Source organism: Panthera pardus, unplaced genomic scaffold (genome assembly GCF_024362965.1).
Source record: "Panthera pardus isolate Hobbes unplaced genomic scaffold, ASM2436296v1 HiC_scaffold_6, whole genome shotgun sequence".
NCBI lineage: Eukaryota > Metazoa > Chordata > Mammalia > Carnivora > Felidae > Panthera > Panthera pardus.
In genome coordinates this window covers 57882807-57898871 of record NW_026526991.1, presented here as the reverse complement: position 1 = coordinate 57898871, position 16065 = coordinate 57882807, and the positions used below count along the sequence as shown (strand labels likewise).

The 16065-nt window shown below is 55.9% G+C and overlaps 2 protein-coding genes across 9 annotated transcripts; both read left to right on the top strand.

Moving 5' to 3' along the window:
- Positions 1-325: 325 nt before the first annotated feature.
- Positions 326-3474, top strand: INHBE (inhibin subunit beta E). The gene is made up of 2 exons (XM_019454882.2): positions 326-1463; positions 1725-3474. Exons 1-2 carry the CDS (start codon positions 1166-1168, stop codon positions 2474-2476), a joined length of 1050 nt encoding a protein of 349 aa, XP_019310427.2. The 5' UTR covers positions 326-1165; the 3' UTR covers positions 2477-3474.
- A 1448-nt stretch (positions 3475-4922) lies between these two features.
- On the top strand, positions 4923-15953 carry GLI1 (GLI family zinc finger 1). Of its 8 annotated transcripts, none has more exons than XM_019454886.2 (13): positions 4923-5315; positions 5593-5676; positions 8493-8616; positions 8848-8940; positions 9218-9413; positions 9613-9757; positions 10103-10192; positions 10279-10416; positions 10744-10893; positions 11971-12135; positions 12627-12857; positions 13335-13602; positions 14006-15953. In XM_019454886.2, the coding sequence occupies exons 3-13, from the start codon at positions 8520-8522 to the stop codon at positions 15748-15750; spliced, it is 3318 nt and encodes a 1105-aa protein (XP_019310431.1). In that variant the 5' UTR covers positions 4923-5315; positions 5593-5676; positions 8493-8519; the 3' UTR covers positions 15751-15953. The 8 variants fall into 8 exon arrangements, with proteins under 8 accessions (XP_019310431.1, XP_019310428.1, XP_019310434.1 ...); XM_019454883.2 differs by having other exon boundaries at positions 5547-5676; XM_019454889.2 differs by having other exon boundaries at positions 5547-5676; positions 8472-8616.
- The last annotated feature ends 112 nt before the right edge of the window (positions 15954-16065 follow it).

The following is a 16065-nucleotide window of genomic DNA, read 5'->3' as shown; positions in this document are numbered from 1 at the left end:
AGGTTGCTGCAATCATCTTGCTTTGCTCTTAAAAGTCCTTAAAGCTCCCACTTCCTGTCCCCGCTCACAGAGGCCTGGCACCACTTCCAGGATGTCCTAAATTTAGGCAACTCTCACAGTCCCCTTAAAGAGAACCAGCAGCTGGGTATGGGCCCTCCCAAGTCCCATGCTCTTCTGCCAGCCTTGATGGACTCTGCCCTGCTCTAAGATTGCATCACCACCACCCGTACCTCTCTGGTTCCTCAGACATCGTAGCGACATGCCCTCCCCCCCAACCCCCCTCCGTGCTCCAGCCCTCCTCCACGTTGTGCTCCAGTCCAACTGGACTCTGGGCGGCCAGCATAGGCAGGGTCAGGAGGTGACTTCCGTGCCCCGTGGCACTGCCACCTTGGCCTGGGCAGGAGGACTCCGCTCCTCTCCCACCCACAACCTCTCCTTGCTGTCCCAACCCCATTGCTAGAAATAGAGACCAGAGTTCTTCTTCTGGCCCAGAGACCCTGGAGAAATGACCATCAGAACTCACAGCTGTCTGATGAAAACTGTTGCAGCAGAGGTGGCCGGGCAAGCTAGAAAGACTAGAGGTATGGGGAAAATCGCCCTCCCCACCTAGCTCGTATGGAGTCCCTCCCCTGAGCCCCAGACCTTGGGGACTGAGCATGTGAAATCATTCTCTTTCTTGCATCATGCGTGTCCACATTGCCCCCCCCCACCCCCCTACCCCACCTCAAACTCAGTGACCAGGGCCAGATGGTGAAACCTGAGCTGGGGCGGGGTGGGGGGGACCTCCACCCCTTCCCCTGCAGGGACCTGATGGGCAGCACAGCTGGCCAATCCTGGGGCTCAGAGGGTAGGTCTGCTGGCTGACCACTAGGTGAGGGAGCCCCAGGTTGCGGCTCTAAAGAGGCCCCAGTCAGTAACCAGCCATGAGCTGTGAGGGTCAAACCCACAGACTACGCTAAACTCAGCTACCCATAGGACCATCCACCTACTGCCTTCCTGAGTCCCAGGAAAGAGAAGACAGGTGGCTCTACCCTTGGCCAAGGGTAGGTGTGGCACCGCTGTCTGCCTCTGCTGCGTCCTCATTGGCCTCCACGCAATCAGATCAACAGAAGGAGCAACTGCCATCCAAGGCTCCTGACCCAACCCAGGGCCATTCACCAGGAGCATGGGGCTCCCTGATGGCCAGTGCCAGCTGGTGCTGCTGTGGGCACTGGTGTGGGCACAGGGGGCAGGGTCTGTCTGTCCCTCCTGCGGAGGTCCCACACTGGCGCCCCAAGAAGAACGTGCTCTGGTCCTGGAGCTAGCCAAGCAGCAGATCTTGGAGGGGCTGCACCTGACCAGTCGTCCCAGAATAACTCACCCTCCACCCCAGGCAGCGCTGACCAGAGCCCTCCGGAGACTGCAGCCAGGAAGTGTGGCTCCAGTGAATGGGGAGGAGGTCATCAGCTTTGCTACCATCACAGGTGGGTGAGGGAGAGAGCAAGGCAGAGAGCAGACAGGGAGAGGGAGGCGGACGGGGAGACTGATGGAAAAGGCAGACGGCGCAGGGTGTGGGAGGAGAAGTTGGGGCGGGGACTGGCTGCGGAGGACGGGGGACCCAAGGCAGCCCCAGTTTCTTCTAAAGGTGGGTGCTAGGGAGAGCCGTGGGTAGGGCTTGCGGGGGTCTCCGAGGAGAGCTTTAGCTCTGCTCACATTCCTCCGTCCCTTCTCCATCTCCCTGGCAGAGCCTTCCACTTCCGCCTGCAGCTCCGTGCTCACCTTCCACCTGTCCACAGCTCAGTCCCGGCACCTGTACCACGCCCGCCTCTGGCTGCGTGTGCTCCCCACCTTTCCCGGCACTCTTTCCTTGAGGACCTTCAGGTGGAACCCAGGCAGGAGGCGCCGAGAGTCGCGCACCCTCCTGGCGGAGCACCAGATGACAACCCCAGGCTGGCACGCCCTGACTCTGCCCTCTAGTGGCTTGAGGGGTGAGGCGTCCGCTGTCCTGAAACTCCAGGTGGACTGCAGACTCCCAGGAGGCAACGCCACGGCTGCCCCACAGCGGCTCGTGGACACGGCGGGAGAGGAGCGGCCCTTCCTGGAGCTTAAGATCTGGCCCAAGGGGCCTGGAGCAGGCCGCACCAGGAGGAGGACCCCTACCTGTGAGCCCGAGACCCCCTTATGTTGCAGGCGAGACCATTATGTAGACTTCCGGGAACTGGGATGGCGGGACTGGATCCTGCAGCCGGAGGGGTACCAGCTCAATTACTGCAGTGGACAGTGCCCCCCTCACCTGGCAGGCAGCCCGGGCATTGCTGCCTCCTTCCATTCTGCTGTCTTCAGCCTCCTCAAGGCCAACAACCCTTGGCCCTTGGGTACTTCCTGCTGTGTTCCTACTGCCCGAAGGCCCCTCTCTCTCCTCTACCTCGACCGTGACGGCAATGTGGTCAAGACAGATGTGCCAGATATGGTGGTGGAGGCCTGCGGCTGCAGCTAGCAAGAGGACCTGGGGATTTGGAGTAAAGAGATCAGTTGGGGGTTCCCAGGCAAAGGGCATCTGTGGCTGGAGACATTAGATTCCTGATCCACAGCCCCACCCAATGGGTGGGGTGGCAGTATGACTGGGTTGACCCCTAGGGGACCTGAATGGGCACGTGCTCGTCCAGACTCTTGCCTATTCCAGGTTGATGTGTGGGGAGATGGGGAAGGTGTGTCCTCTAAAGGAATCTACCCAGAAAGCATGATTGCTTACTCTAACCCCTATGAAAAGATGGCAGAGGTGAGGGAGGGACAGAGGGAGGGAAGGAGAAGGCAGAGAAAAATTACTTCGTTTTTCTCAAGAAGAGAAAGTCCTCAAGTGAGGGGAGGAAGAAGCAGACCAAGATCCCAGCAGGCTTGGGACAGGGGAAACAGGCTGGCCGGTAAGAACTTCGGAAGAGCTCTAAGGGAGGGTCAAGAAAGAGATAGGCAAGGGGCTAAGAGGAGGTGTTTGGGAGAGCCCCAGAACTGGGAGTCAGGAGAGAGGGGTGCTGAGCCCAAGAAGTTCCCTGTTTTTTTTTCCCCAGTGGGGGACAGGACGCACTGGGGAGACAAATGTTTATACTTTCCTAATAAAAATGAGGGGAAAACCCAACAAGTATGAGTCATAAAGAAGGGCTGGGGTGATAGTCTAAAGGGATAGGTTTTCAAGGTAAGGTCTGGGGACCCCTGAAAGGTCCCTTGAGACCCTTTCAGGAGTGTTCACAAGGTCAAAACTACTTTTATAATAACACTAAGATGTTATTTGCCTTTTTTATTTTCATTTTCTTAAAAGTATACGGTGGAGTTTTCCAGAGGCTATGTGGCATGTGATTACATCATCTTTCTGACATCATTGTTAATGGGATGTGTGCTTGTGTACTCTTGTGTTACAAACTTTTTTTTCAGTTTAATTTCTAATATAGTACATTGATATGAACCACACAAACAAAAATTCAATAAATGTTAAGAGTGTAATGGGGGGTGCCTGGCTCTCTCAGTGGGTACAGCATGTGACTCTTAATCTCTGGGTCATGACTTCAAGCCTCACATTGGGCATGGAGCCTAATTAAAAAAAAAAAAAAAAAGAGTGTATCGAGGTCTTGAAATCAAAATGTTTGAGAATCACTGATCTAGAGACCTGGGTGAAGAGGAAAAAGCAGTGTGCTCTAAAAAAGCTTCCCTGAAAGAAAAGGCAGATGGCTGGGACAGGAGCATATGTAGGGTGACCAATGGTCTTACCTTCTTCTCCAGTGACCATTGGTGTTGCCTGACCTTCTGGGTATAACTGATGTCTGGGCCAAATTCATATGGGGGAGGGAGGGTCAGACAGGACTCATGCTATGTTCCCCCACAGTTCCTACCTATATTTGTAGGGCCTCAGTCCTCTCCCTAGTTTTACCTTTTCCCCTTGACCCTCAGTCTGAACAGTTAACCTACTGTCTCCAGGCCCCAGGAGGTGGTTCTTGGAAGCAGAGCTAGGATGTGGGAGGTCTGTCTGAGGGGTGACAGGAAAGGAAGAGACTCCTTTTCCTCACCATGTTTTCTCCCCTTTCTCATAAAGAAAGGTCAGAGAGACTAAAATAGCTGCCCCTTCCCCTGCATCCAGTCACCATGGCAACACAAATCCAAAGGGACGGGGCACTCCCCTATCAGACACTACCGTTCTGTACAAGCAGCCTCTTCTAGTGTGCCTTTGCATTTCTTAGGGTTCGTACAATCCCCTCCCTGGGCTCCTAACACGGCTTTACTGGGGGGACTTGTTAAGCCTCCTACTTCTTCAGCTCCCCCAGTCTACTCCGCTTCCAGACTCTGAGAGAGTGTCATGTGCCAGAAAAGCCAGCAGAGGGCGCAGACAGCCTGGAAGCGCAGGAAGCCGGCCGCACCGAGGTGCGGAGGTGCCCGCGGTCTCCAAAACTTCGAGACGAGGGAGAGCGGGGGTTCTCAGAGGAACAGTGATTCCATCCCAGGGTTCCTTAGTAGCCTTGTGAACTGCATACTCTGCGCCCAGATCCTCAGCCATTGCTTCTCTTTTTTATGCTCTATAGACCCCTCACTAACAAGCCAACTCTGTTTCAGTGCCATTTGCACCAAACCCCAAATCTGTCCCAACCCCTTCATATGTTCCATTGAAAGAGTGAGGCGGGCAGATTAACTACAGGATGGCATAATGCTCAGTTTAGCACCAAAGTCGACGACACTACCTCCAATATTATCTTTCTCGCATGGACTCTTTCGTTGCTTCTGCCCATCCCCGCCCCCCGCCACTCCCTAATATATTTCTTAGTTTTTTCAGGCTCTGGTTGGGGGCCTCTTCGTGGGCTGCCGATCCAAGGATCCATGCCGGGATTTATTGCCCACCACCAGCAGCGTGTTCAGCGGGGGGGGGGGGGGGGGGGGGGTAGGCAGTATAGGGTCCCTCAAGGGAGGGGGAGGATCCTGGGGGTCCTGGGGGTGCAATAAGCCCGGCACCCCCTCTCTTGCTTTTAGCTACCCCGCCTCATCTTCCAGAACTGCAAGAGGGAGGGAAGTAGAAGGGAGGTGAGAGGCGAGCGGGAAGAGCGGCGGCGCGCCAGCTGCTTGAGCGAGAAAAAGTTTTTGCAAAAGGGAAAAAAAAAGTTTGCGCTTCTCGCGGGTGGTCCCGGCTCGCGGCCCGGCGGGCTGGGCCGGCGGGAGGGCTGGCGGCCAGGTTAGGGGGGGTGGGGGTGGCACTGAGGCTGCGCTGCCGTGGCCCTGTCCGCCCCCCCTCCCCACCGCACACCCCCCAGCCCAGACTCTAGCCCTGGACCGCGCATCCCGAGCCCAGCGCCCAGAAGGAGGTGAGAAGGGGGGCAGGCGGGGGACCACCTGGGAGCAGTGGGGGAGGGGGCCCGAGGGGATGCCCTGCTTGCGAGGGACTCTGCCCAGCGAAGAGGGAGACCTGGGGGACAGAGGCAAAAAGGGGGTGGGAGAGCCTGGGGTGAGGAATAGAAAGTTTGAAGAATTTTTTCATTTGTCTCCTTTCTCTGTATCTTTTTTTTCTTCTGACAGTCTCTGTGTCTCTGTCTCAGGCAACCGTGGATCTCTTTGTCTGTCTCCGCCTCTCCCATATATTAGAAACATCTCACTTTCATGAGGTTGGGATGAAGAGGCTGGAGGGACGGCTAGCTGGAGGTCTGCGTGGTAGACAGGCAGCTCCAGGTGTGTCCTGAGCGCCGGCAGGAGGACGTCAGTGTTTCTGAAAGGAGGGAACAGCTAAGGAGAGAGCCCTAGGTGGGGTGGGGATGGGTGTGTGTGAGGCGACAAAACCAATGGGGGACGGCTAGGCTTGAACCCTGACCTGTCTTGTGACAGATGTGCTTGCTGGTGCATGTGTTCTGACGAAAAGGAGTGTCTTCTCGACTAGGAAGGGGGCTGGAGGGGCCAGTGTCCAGTTTAGGCCCTAGAAAGACTCCTCAAGGAATTCGGACTCCCGAGTCCCAAGGGCTGTGGACGGGGTGCTAAGGAGGAGCTGAGGAGACCTTGTCTTGACCCTGTGACCTCAGGACCACCAGGACGGCTGGGGCCAGCCGCAGGGAGACCCCTACTGGGACTGGGCGGGACCACTGGCCACTGCCTGCCTATGTTTCCCGTTGGACACCCCCCCCTCCCGAACGGGAGCCGGGGGCCGAGGCCCCTCCTCTGGCTCAGACCACCCTGCCTGCCCTTGCTCCCCGCTCTGAAGCCTCTTTCAGGCCCGGTGACCCCGAAACAATCCGCCCTGGGCAGCTAGCTTTGGGGATAGGATTAGGGAAAGGGGATCCCATAGTGACTGGGGAGTTAAGGTTTTGGGGGCTGGCGACCTGGGGTCTTCATAAGACAGGTCTTTACCGTCTAGTGGAAGGAGAAGGCGGAGCAATTTCCCGGGGGAGTTGTAAAGGGCCGGAATTAGGGTGGTTTTCCCTATGGGGGCGGGGCCCAGAGACCCCCCCCCCCCATTAGCTCCCCGGCTTCCCCAGCCAGGCGGTACAGACCCGCCCTTGACGTCACTCAGGGGTTCCCGGGGGTCTGGAGGGGTTAACCCTTGGGAAGCCAGATGTGATAATCAGGAACCCAAGGTGTCCTGACCCCTCCCTTTCCCCATACACACCTTATTTTATTTACCCAGTCACTTTCTGTCCCTATAGTTTGTGGATTCTTCTTTCTTTTCCACCCACTGGGACACCCACTCTCCAGCAGTGTCCCCCACCCTGGGCGCCACTACCAGCCTTCTGGATGCACTAGGGGGAGGAGGGAAGAATGTGTCCCGCCTCTCAACTCCCCCCGCCCTCCCTCCACCGCGGCTCGCTCTACTGGGCTCCCGGGGCGGGCGGGGGAAGCGGAGCTGTCTGCAGCCAGAGCCTGCGGCGGCGACTTGGGTGGGCCGAGGAGGCACGGGGGCGGGGAAGGCGGGACCGGGAGGAGGGGGGCGGGGCCTACTCCTGGGAGTTGGGGAGCGGGGGTGCGAGGGGGACTCTGGAAAATAGGGAGACACAGAAGATGATTCAGGGCTCCAGCAGGGGAACCCTAGAGCTCCCTGCCCCATCCTGCGCTTTCATCCACACCCCAGAAAAACTTGACTGAAGCTGGAAAAGTTGGCGAAATTTTCCTGTCACTAGTGTGAAGGGGAGACGTGGGTGGGCTGCGGCATGCGTGGGCGAAGAGGGATGTTGTCCCATTTACATCGCGACTCCCCTGCGGCTGGGCAGTGGCACTGAAAGGTGACTGAGTAGGCACGTTTGGGGGAGTCTCTTTAGTGTTTGGGGGTCGTTTGCAAGCCCCCGCCTCCTTCCCCTGGGTGAGTCATAGAGGAAGGAGGCGGGAGAAGTGTCCCCCCATCCAGCTGCCAGCCAGCTGTGCCCCCCCCCCCCCCCCCCCACACACATAGTGCCAAGGTCGAGTTGGGAGGTCTTGGATGCGGGATCCAGCTCTCCGCAGGGAAAGGAGGAGTTAGGAAGCATACAACCCAGGCTGTGGAGCTTGGGCTGGGTCCTGGGGTCCGGGTTCCGCTCCCCATCTTACCCCGCCCTCACCCTAAATCCCAGCATCCCGGGATCACCCACCGCGCCGGCCGGCCCGCTCCCGGTCGTTCTCCACCCTACCCCGCCCCACCCCACCCTCAGTCCCGGGAGACCAGAAAACCCGGGGTGGAACAAAAACTGGAGTTTGAGGAGAAGAGCGGACAGCAGCACCCTCTCCTCCCTCACAACTCTTCTCTAATGGATGGTGACTTTGTTTTTTCATTCTTCCAAAGCCTTCTCTTACAGTCCCTTTCCTGTTTCCCCCAAATAGACCAAAAGAATTAGATGGGTGCCCAGATTCAAACCACCCCAGAATAACACCAGTTTCCACTCTTTGTACTCAACAGACCCGGGAGGCTTCCCTCAGAAACCTTATCCCCTTCTATACACAGTTTCTGCCTTAGAGAGAAAAAGGCAGATCTTCCTTGCTCCCTTCGGGCCCCAATCAGCCGCTCAGTCTGGGCTGTGGCGAGAGCTCCCTCTGCTGGATACTGGAGAAATTGTGGACGGGTTGTCCCCGGGCTGGAACAAATGAAGGAAAGGGAAAGGGGCTTAGGCAGCGCTTGAAGTTAGATGCTCAGCATGAGTTCCCCCATCCCACCCCTCAAAGCTGGCCCATTGTCACAGCAAGAAAAAATAGAGGCCCCATGGTATAAAATCGCTTAAGGCTCATATAGGCTCAATTAGTCCATGACATTCCCCCCCCCCACCCTCCCCCCCCACACACTCGTACTCGCATAGACCACCCAGGCAAAGATCCCACTCAGTTCCCACAAAGATCCCCAAGAGTGCCTCTGCCTCTTTGGGACTTCTTTTCTTACCCTCACCCTGTCTGTGTGATGCTCGATTCAATTTGATTTCCTGTGGCAGTTGTCTTAGAGGGACTCTGCCTGGGGTTCTATACCTGACTTAGTTATCTGACCTTCCCTGTTTCCTTCCCGCCTTTATAACTTGCAGATCTCCCTTCCCCTCCTGCAGTGTCCCCACACTCGCCTCTGAGACACCATGTTCAACTCGATGACCCCACCGCCAGTCAGTAGCTATGGCGAGCCCTGCTGTCTCCGGCCCCTCCCCAGTCAGGCCCCCAGCATGGGGACAGAAGGTCAGTGCAAATACCAATCTCTGGGTCTTGAGGACTGGCAGCTCTCTCAGTCAGCCTCAGAGATCCCTCTTCCATTTCCTACCCCATGCCAGTTTCCAATCCATAAGAAGATTTGAGGCTTCGTGTGGTAGAGGCTTGGAATATGAGATCAGGCCTCTTCCTGGGGTTTCAACGTGAGGCCTTACGTATCCCCCATTCCTATTACTCATTCTGGCCGTCTCTCTTTTCTAGGACTGCCCGGTCTGCCCTTCTGCCATCAGGCCAATCTCATGTCTGGCCCCCACAGTTATGGGCCAGCCAGGGAGACCAACAGCTGCACTGAGGGTGAGGCCTCAAGCAATTATCTCTTCCCTTTCTGCCCCTCTGGGACTTGTCCCAAATAAAAGAGTTGGGTGGGGGTGGGCAGGGGGCTCTAACTTGGAAGAGGAAATGCTTGGAGATCGGAGCAAGGGGTCAGAGCATGATCAAGAAGTCACAGATGGCATCTGTAGGGCAAAGCAGAGTCAAGTGTCATTTTTTGTTTGAATCAGGACCCATGGGTTGGGTGTATGGAGACACACGCCCCATTTACTATAGCTGTCTTCCCTGTTTCCTGCCCCAGCCGCACTCTTTCCTCCTCCCCGAAGTGCAGTCAAGTTGACCAAGAAGCGGGCACTCTCCATCTCACCTCTGTCCGACGCCAGCCTGGACCTGCAGACAGTTATCCGCACCTCCCCCAGCTCCCTTGTGGCCTTCATCAACTCACGCTGTGCATCTCCCGGGGGCTCCTATGGTCACCTCTCCATCAGCACCATGAGGTGCAGATAGCCTTGGGCTAAGAGGCCCCCCTAATGACCCTACCAAACCCTACTAAAAGCCTCAAGCCCTCCAAAGCACTTCCCTGGAACTGCCTCAGCCACTTCCCATACCATCTTTCCGAAACACTCCAAATAGCCCAAGAACTCCTGCAACTTTCTGAGCTGACAGTCCTAAGTAACTCCGTCTCCTCCTCCTCAGCCCATCTCTGGGATTCCCACCCCAGATGAATCACCAAAAAGGGACCTCGCCTTCCTTCGGGGTCCAGCCCTGTGGTCCCCATGACCCCACCCAGGGTGGGATGATGCCGCATCCTCAGTCCCGGGGACCCCTCCCAACTTGCCAGGTGAGAGTCCTCATGTCGCCACTCAGTCTCCCTCAGCTCAGAGCGGGTGGTGGTGGACTTTATGGGGCAAGGTGAAAGAAGGACAGGGGATATAAAAGTTTTCAGCAGCAGAGGAATAAAGGGGTATTGTTGCCGGGGTTCACATGTTGGGGCTGAATCCTACTCTTCCAAATGAGATCCCTCACCTTTTGCCCATCCCAGTGCAGTCTGAGGAGGAAGTCTCTTCTAAACCCAGGGGTTCCAGCTGCTTGGGTGGGGGCACTCAGGGCAGGAAGACCTGGCTGGGCTCCCTCTTCCTTCTGCCCACTTCTACCTTCATCACCCTCACCTCTTCCCTTGGGGAAGCTGAAGTCTGAGCTGGACCTGATGGTTAGCAAGTGCCCAGAGGAGCCCTTGGAGGGTGATATGTCCAGCCCCAACTCCACAGGCACACAGGTAAGAGGGGCTGACTTTGCCTCTGAAACCGGAGCTAAACAAAAGCCGTCACCCGAGTGACCCTAGGATCATATCTTCTGCCCTAGGATCCCCTGCTGGGGATGCTGGATGGGCGGGAGGACCTGGAGAGAGAGGAAAAGCCTGAGCCTGAATCCGTGTATGAGACTGACTGCCGCTGGGATGGCTGCAGCCAGGAATTTGACTCCCAGGAGCAGCTGGTGCACGTGAGCCCCAGGGGGTAACAGGAATGCTGGCTGGATCTTGTAGGACATTCTGGTGGGACCTTGTGGAATCAGGCTAAGGGCAGGAGGTCAGGATCCTGAGGTCAGAGGCTGAGTGCCTAGTGCGGCAGGCAGAAACTCAGGAGCTATAGCTTTGTTTTAGAAACTCTGGAAGAACTGAGAGGCGGGCTCTGATGTTCTCTCTGCCCCTTCCCCCTGTGAAGTGAAGCCTTGGGGGAATATGGTGGGATGGGGAGGTCAAGGGAAGGTCTGTTTTGCACCTTGATGGCCTAAGGGAACCTCAGAGAGCCTCTGTGTCTCCTCCTTCAGCACATCAACAGTGAGCACATCCATGGGGAGCGGAAAGAGTTCGTGTGCCACTGGGGGGGCTGCTCCAGGGAGCTGAGGCCCTTCAAAGCCCAGTATATGCTGGTGGTCCACATGCGCAGGCACACGGGCGAGAAGCCACACAAGTGCACGGTGAGGCACCCACTTTCCAAGCTCAGGGTCCCTCCCTAAATTGGGGCTCCCCACCAAGGCAGAGCTCATAGGACTCTCATGGATCCTAGGCACTTTTGCCTTCATTGGCCACTTCCTCCATAAACAAGTATTTAAAAACTGTATATTATGACTGTGTTAGTATAAAAACGAACGTATTGATATTGCATATTAGGACATTCCCTGGACCTAAAGGTTATTTTTCCCTTGCTTTTAAAAGAAATTAGAGGGGCTTCTGGGGGGCTCAGTTGGTTAAACGTCCAACTGCGGCTCAGATCATGATCTAGCGGTCCGTGAGTCCAAGCCCTGCATCGGGCTCTGTGCTGACAGCTCGGAGTCTGGAGCCTGCTTCAGATTCTGTGTCTCCCTATCTCTCTGCCCCTCTCTGACTTGTGCCCTTTCTCTCTCTCTCAAAAATAAATAAACCTTAAAAAAATTTTTTTTTAATTAAAAGAAATCAGAGGCGCCTGGGTGGCTTAGCTGGTTGAGCATCCAACTCTTGATTTCAGCTCAGATCATGGTCTCATGGTTGTGGGATCGAACCCCGCTGGGCATGGAGCCTGCTTGAGTCTCTCTCTCTCTCTCTCTCTCTCTCTTGTCTCTGCCCCTTCCCCCCAAGTGTGCATACTCTCCTTCTTTCTCAAATAAATAAATAAAAATAAAAGAGGTTAAAACATTTTTGTGGGCCCCTGAAAATACTCTGGGCCCTCAGCACTGTGCCTACCACTCTACCTAACAGAGAAGGGAGAAGCTCTGTGTCAAGGACGTAATACACTCCCTGAATGACCCCATCCTAAGGCAGTCTCAGATCCTTGTACAGGGAGATCTGCTCCGGCTTGACCAGGAGATGCTCATTGCCTCATCTCCGTGTCCCTGCAGCCAGAGTGACTCTAGCTTCTTGTTTCTCCAGCTCTTGCCTGCCCTTGTCCCTGAATTTTGGGAACTTCTCTCCCATCTTGAGTTATATTCTCTAATGCACATCCCTTTTGAGATTTACAGTTCTTCTAATCTCCATGTCCTTCTGTCTGAGAGCTATCTTTTGACCCCAACATCCCCTAGTTTGAGGGGTGCCGGAAGTCATACTCACGCCTTGAAAATCTGAAGACACACCTGCGATCACACACGGGTGAGAAGCCATACATGTGTGAGCACGAGGGCTGCAGTAAAGCCTTCAGCAATGCCAGTGACCGAGCCAAGCACCAGAATCGGACCCACTCCAATGAGGTGAATGCCCCACCTAAAAGACCCTCCCCACTTGAGAAGCCAGCTACTGGGGAGATTCCCCCGTAAGAAATCCCTTAGCCCAGCACCCGTTCCACAGAGGTGAGTCCCCACCCCACCCTTGTCCCCTACAACTTAATTCACCTGGTTAAGGCCTTTCTGAAACCAAGAATTTCCACTTACCATCCCCACCCCCCTACCTCTAACCAGCCAAAGGGCCAACCTAAATAGACCCGTTCTAACTGGAGGAGACACCTGGTCCCCTCAACTCCTGACTTTATGAGGCCTCACGGATCTGGGCTGTCAGTTTTCCTAATCTTCCCCTTGACCCTCTTGTTTTTCACTCCAAGGGTCCCGCTCTCCTTAATTCCTCGGGCGTTGTGCATTTCTCCCTGATCCCCTCGTCCCTACTCGATGCCACCTCTGCTTCCCATTCCTTCTGCACTCTCCCGCTTTGATTTCTTTGCCTGCTGTCTTCACTGTCCACTCAACAGAAGCCGTATGTGTGTAAGCTCCCCGGCTGCACCAAACGCTACACAGATCCCAGCTCACTTCGGAAACATGTCAAGACAGTGCACGGTCCTGATGCCCATGTGACCAAGCGGCACCGAGGAGACGGCCCCCTGCCCAGGGCATCATCCCTTTCCACAGTGGAGCCCAAGAGGGAGCGGGATGGAGGCCCCATCAGGGAAGAGAGCAGACTGACCGTGCCGGAGGGCACCGTGGTGAGCCGGCCTGGGTGACCCCTGCCTCCACGCCCCATCTGCCCGGCCCACGTTCTTCTAGTCCCTTCCAACTCTTCCATGTCCTCTGTAAATCACTCTTCTGTGCACAGTCCTCTAGTCTCTTATGACAGTGGTACTCCTTGGGCTACCCCAAATTGAGAGATTTTAGTGTAATTAATTAATCGGTTTAACAAACTCTTATATGGGGCTTGGTATATTACTCTAATTTATGTATGGTTTACATGCATGATTCACATGTAATATGATTATAATTTCATATACTCACAACAACTTCATGAAAAAGGGACTTATTTTCCGCATTTTCAGATGATGAAACTCAGGCATAGACAAATTGTCCAAGGTCACAGAACTAAGTGCGAGTTTGAACCCAGGCAGTCTGTGCTCCAGTCTAGGCTCTTCTTAGGGAACTGGGGGGAAGTGGAGAGGGGCCACCCTCAGACCTCATTTTCCCCACAGAAGCCACAGCCCAGCCCTGGAGCTCAGTCGTCCTGCAGCAGCGACCACTCCCCAGCAGGCAGTGCAGCTAATACAGATAGTGGTGTGGAAATGACTGGAAATGCGGGGGGCAGCACTGAGGACCTGTCCAGCTTGGATGAGGGGCCTTGCATTGCTGGCACCGGTCTGTCCACTCTTCGCCGCCTTGAGAACCTCAGACTGGACCAGCTACATCAGCTTCGACCAGTAGGACCCCGGGGCCTCAAACTGCCCAGCCTGACCCATACTGGTGAGACCTGGGTGTGGGAATAGTTGCTGGGCTGAGATCTGGACCTCCTCTGAAGTCAGGAGGACTTCACCCTTCAGGGCTGCCCTATATACCTTTATACAATTAGGAAAAGGTCCCCTTTCCTCAAGACGCTTCCTTCAGGTAATTGCGATATACAAAGTCTGTAATGTGAATGCCTAGGTCCCCTAGGGCTGTGCAGTGTGCAACCTATACAACTGTTCATGGTGGTTCTGAATCCCTGGTGACCCAGATGTAGAAAGGGCATGGGAGGAGACAGAACTGATTGGTCAGCATTAAGGAGCCTGTCGCTGGGATTCCGGGACAAGGCTGTCCCCATGAGGGAGGCAGGGTGAGATGCAGAGGGCTCCCTGACCATCCCGTCTTTTCTCCTTATCACTTGTAGGCACCCCTGTGTCCCGCCGTCTGGGGCCCCCAGTTTCTCTTGACCGCCGCAGCAGCAGCTCCAGCAGTGTCAGTTCAGCTTATACTGTCAGCCGCCGTTCCTCCTTGGCCTCCCCTTTCCCCCCTGGCTCCCCACCAGAGAATGGGGCATCTTCTTTGCCCGGCCTCACGCCTGCCCAGCACTACCTGCTCCGGGCAAGATATGCTTCAGCCAGGGGAGGTGGTACCCCACCCACGGCAGCACCCAGCCTGGATCAGATGGGGAATCTTCCCGCACCTTCCTGGAGAAGCCGAGCTGAGTATCCAGGATACAACCCCAATGTAGGGGTCACCCGGAGGGCCAGTGACCCAGCCCGGGCTGTTGACCGTCCTGCCCCAGCCAGAGTCCAGCGGTTCAAGAGCTTGGGTTGTGTCCACACACCCCCCACTGTGGCAGGGGGAGGACGGAACTTCGATCCCCAACTCCCAACCACTGTCTACTCACCACAGCCCCCCAGCATCACTGAGAATGTTGCCATGGACACCAGAGGGCTACGGGAGGAGCCAGAAGGTGGGACCTCCATGATAGGCAGTGGTCTAACCCCCTATATGGACTTCCCACCTACTGATACTTTGGGATATGGGGGACCTGAGGGGGCAGTGGCTGAGCCTTATGGAGCTAGGGGTCCAGGCTCCCTGCCTCTTGGGCCTGGTCCACCCACCAACTATGGGCCAAACCCCTGTCCCCAGCAGGTCTCCTATCCTGAACCCACCCCTGAACCGTGGAGTGAGTTCCCTTCCCACTCTGGGCTGTACCCAAGCCCCAAGGCTCCAGCTGGAGTCTACAGCCAGTGTCCTCGTCTTGAACATTATGGACAAGTGCAGGTCAAGCCAGAACAGGGGTGTCCAGTGGGTTCTGATTCCACAGGACTGGCACCCTGCCTCAATGCCCACCCCAGTGAGGGGCCTCCTCGCCCACAGCCTCTGTTCTCCCACTACCCCCAGCCTCCCCCTCCCCAGTATCCCCAGTCAGGTGCCTATACCCAGCCACCCTCTGATTATCTTTCTTCAGAACCCAGGTCTGGCCTGGATTTTGATTCCCCCACTCACTCCACAGGACAACTCAAGGCTCAGCTTGTGTGTAATTATGTTCAGTCTCAACAGGAACTGCTATGGGAGGGTGGGGGCAGGGGAGATCTCCCAGTCCAGGAACCTCTCTACCAGAGTCCCAAGTTTCTGGGGGGTTCCCAGGTTAGCCCAAGTCCTGCCAAGGCCCCATTGGCCACATATGGACCTGGCTTTGCACCTAACTTGCCTAGTCACAAGTCAGGTTCCTATCCCACCCCTCCACCGTGCCATGAAAATTTTGCAGTGGGGGCAAACAAGGCTTCCCATAGGGCAGCAGCACCACCCCGACTTCTGCCCCCACTGACTACTTGCTATGGGACCCTCAAGGCAGGGGGCATGAACCCCAGCTGTGGTCATCCCGAGGTGGGCAGGCTGGGAGGGGGTCCTGCCTTGTACGCTCCTCCTGAAGGGCAGGTGTGCAACCCTCTGGACTCTCTTGACCTTGACAACACTCAGCTGGACTTTGTGGCTATTCTGGATGAGGCCCAGGGGCTGAGTCCTCCTCCTTCGCATGACCAAGGGGACAGCTCTGAACATACCCCACCTCCCTCTGGGCCCGCCAACATGGCTGTGGGCAACATGAGTATCTTACTGGGATCCCTGCCTGGGGAGACACAATTCCTCAACTCTAGTGCCTAAAGAGTGGGGAATCCCAGTAATCACAGATCCATTTCCTAAAGGGTTTCCATCCCCACAGAGAAGTAGGGAGGAGGAGCCATAGCCCCTGGGATGCCCCAGGGATGGGGGGTATGGGTGGGGGCTGTACATCTTCTGTATGTGTTTGGGGGAGGAATTTGATAATGACACTGTTTCTGGATAATAAAGGAACTGCATCAGAAAGAGCCCTGCTTTACAAGTTACTCTCTTAGGGGAGGGGTGATGACAGGGAAAGAAGAGAAGCAGGGCTTAATCCACCTACTTCCCTCTTTAGAGAGGCTCCCTCGCCCCATCCCA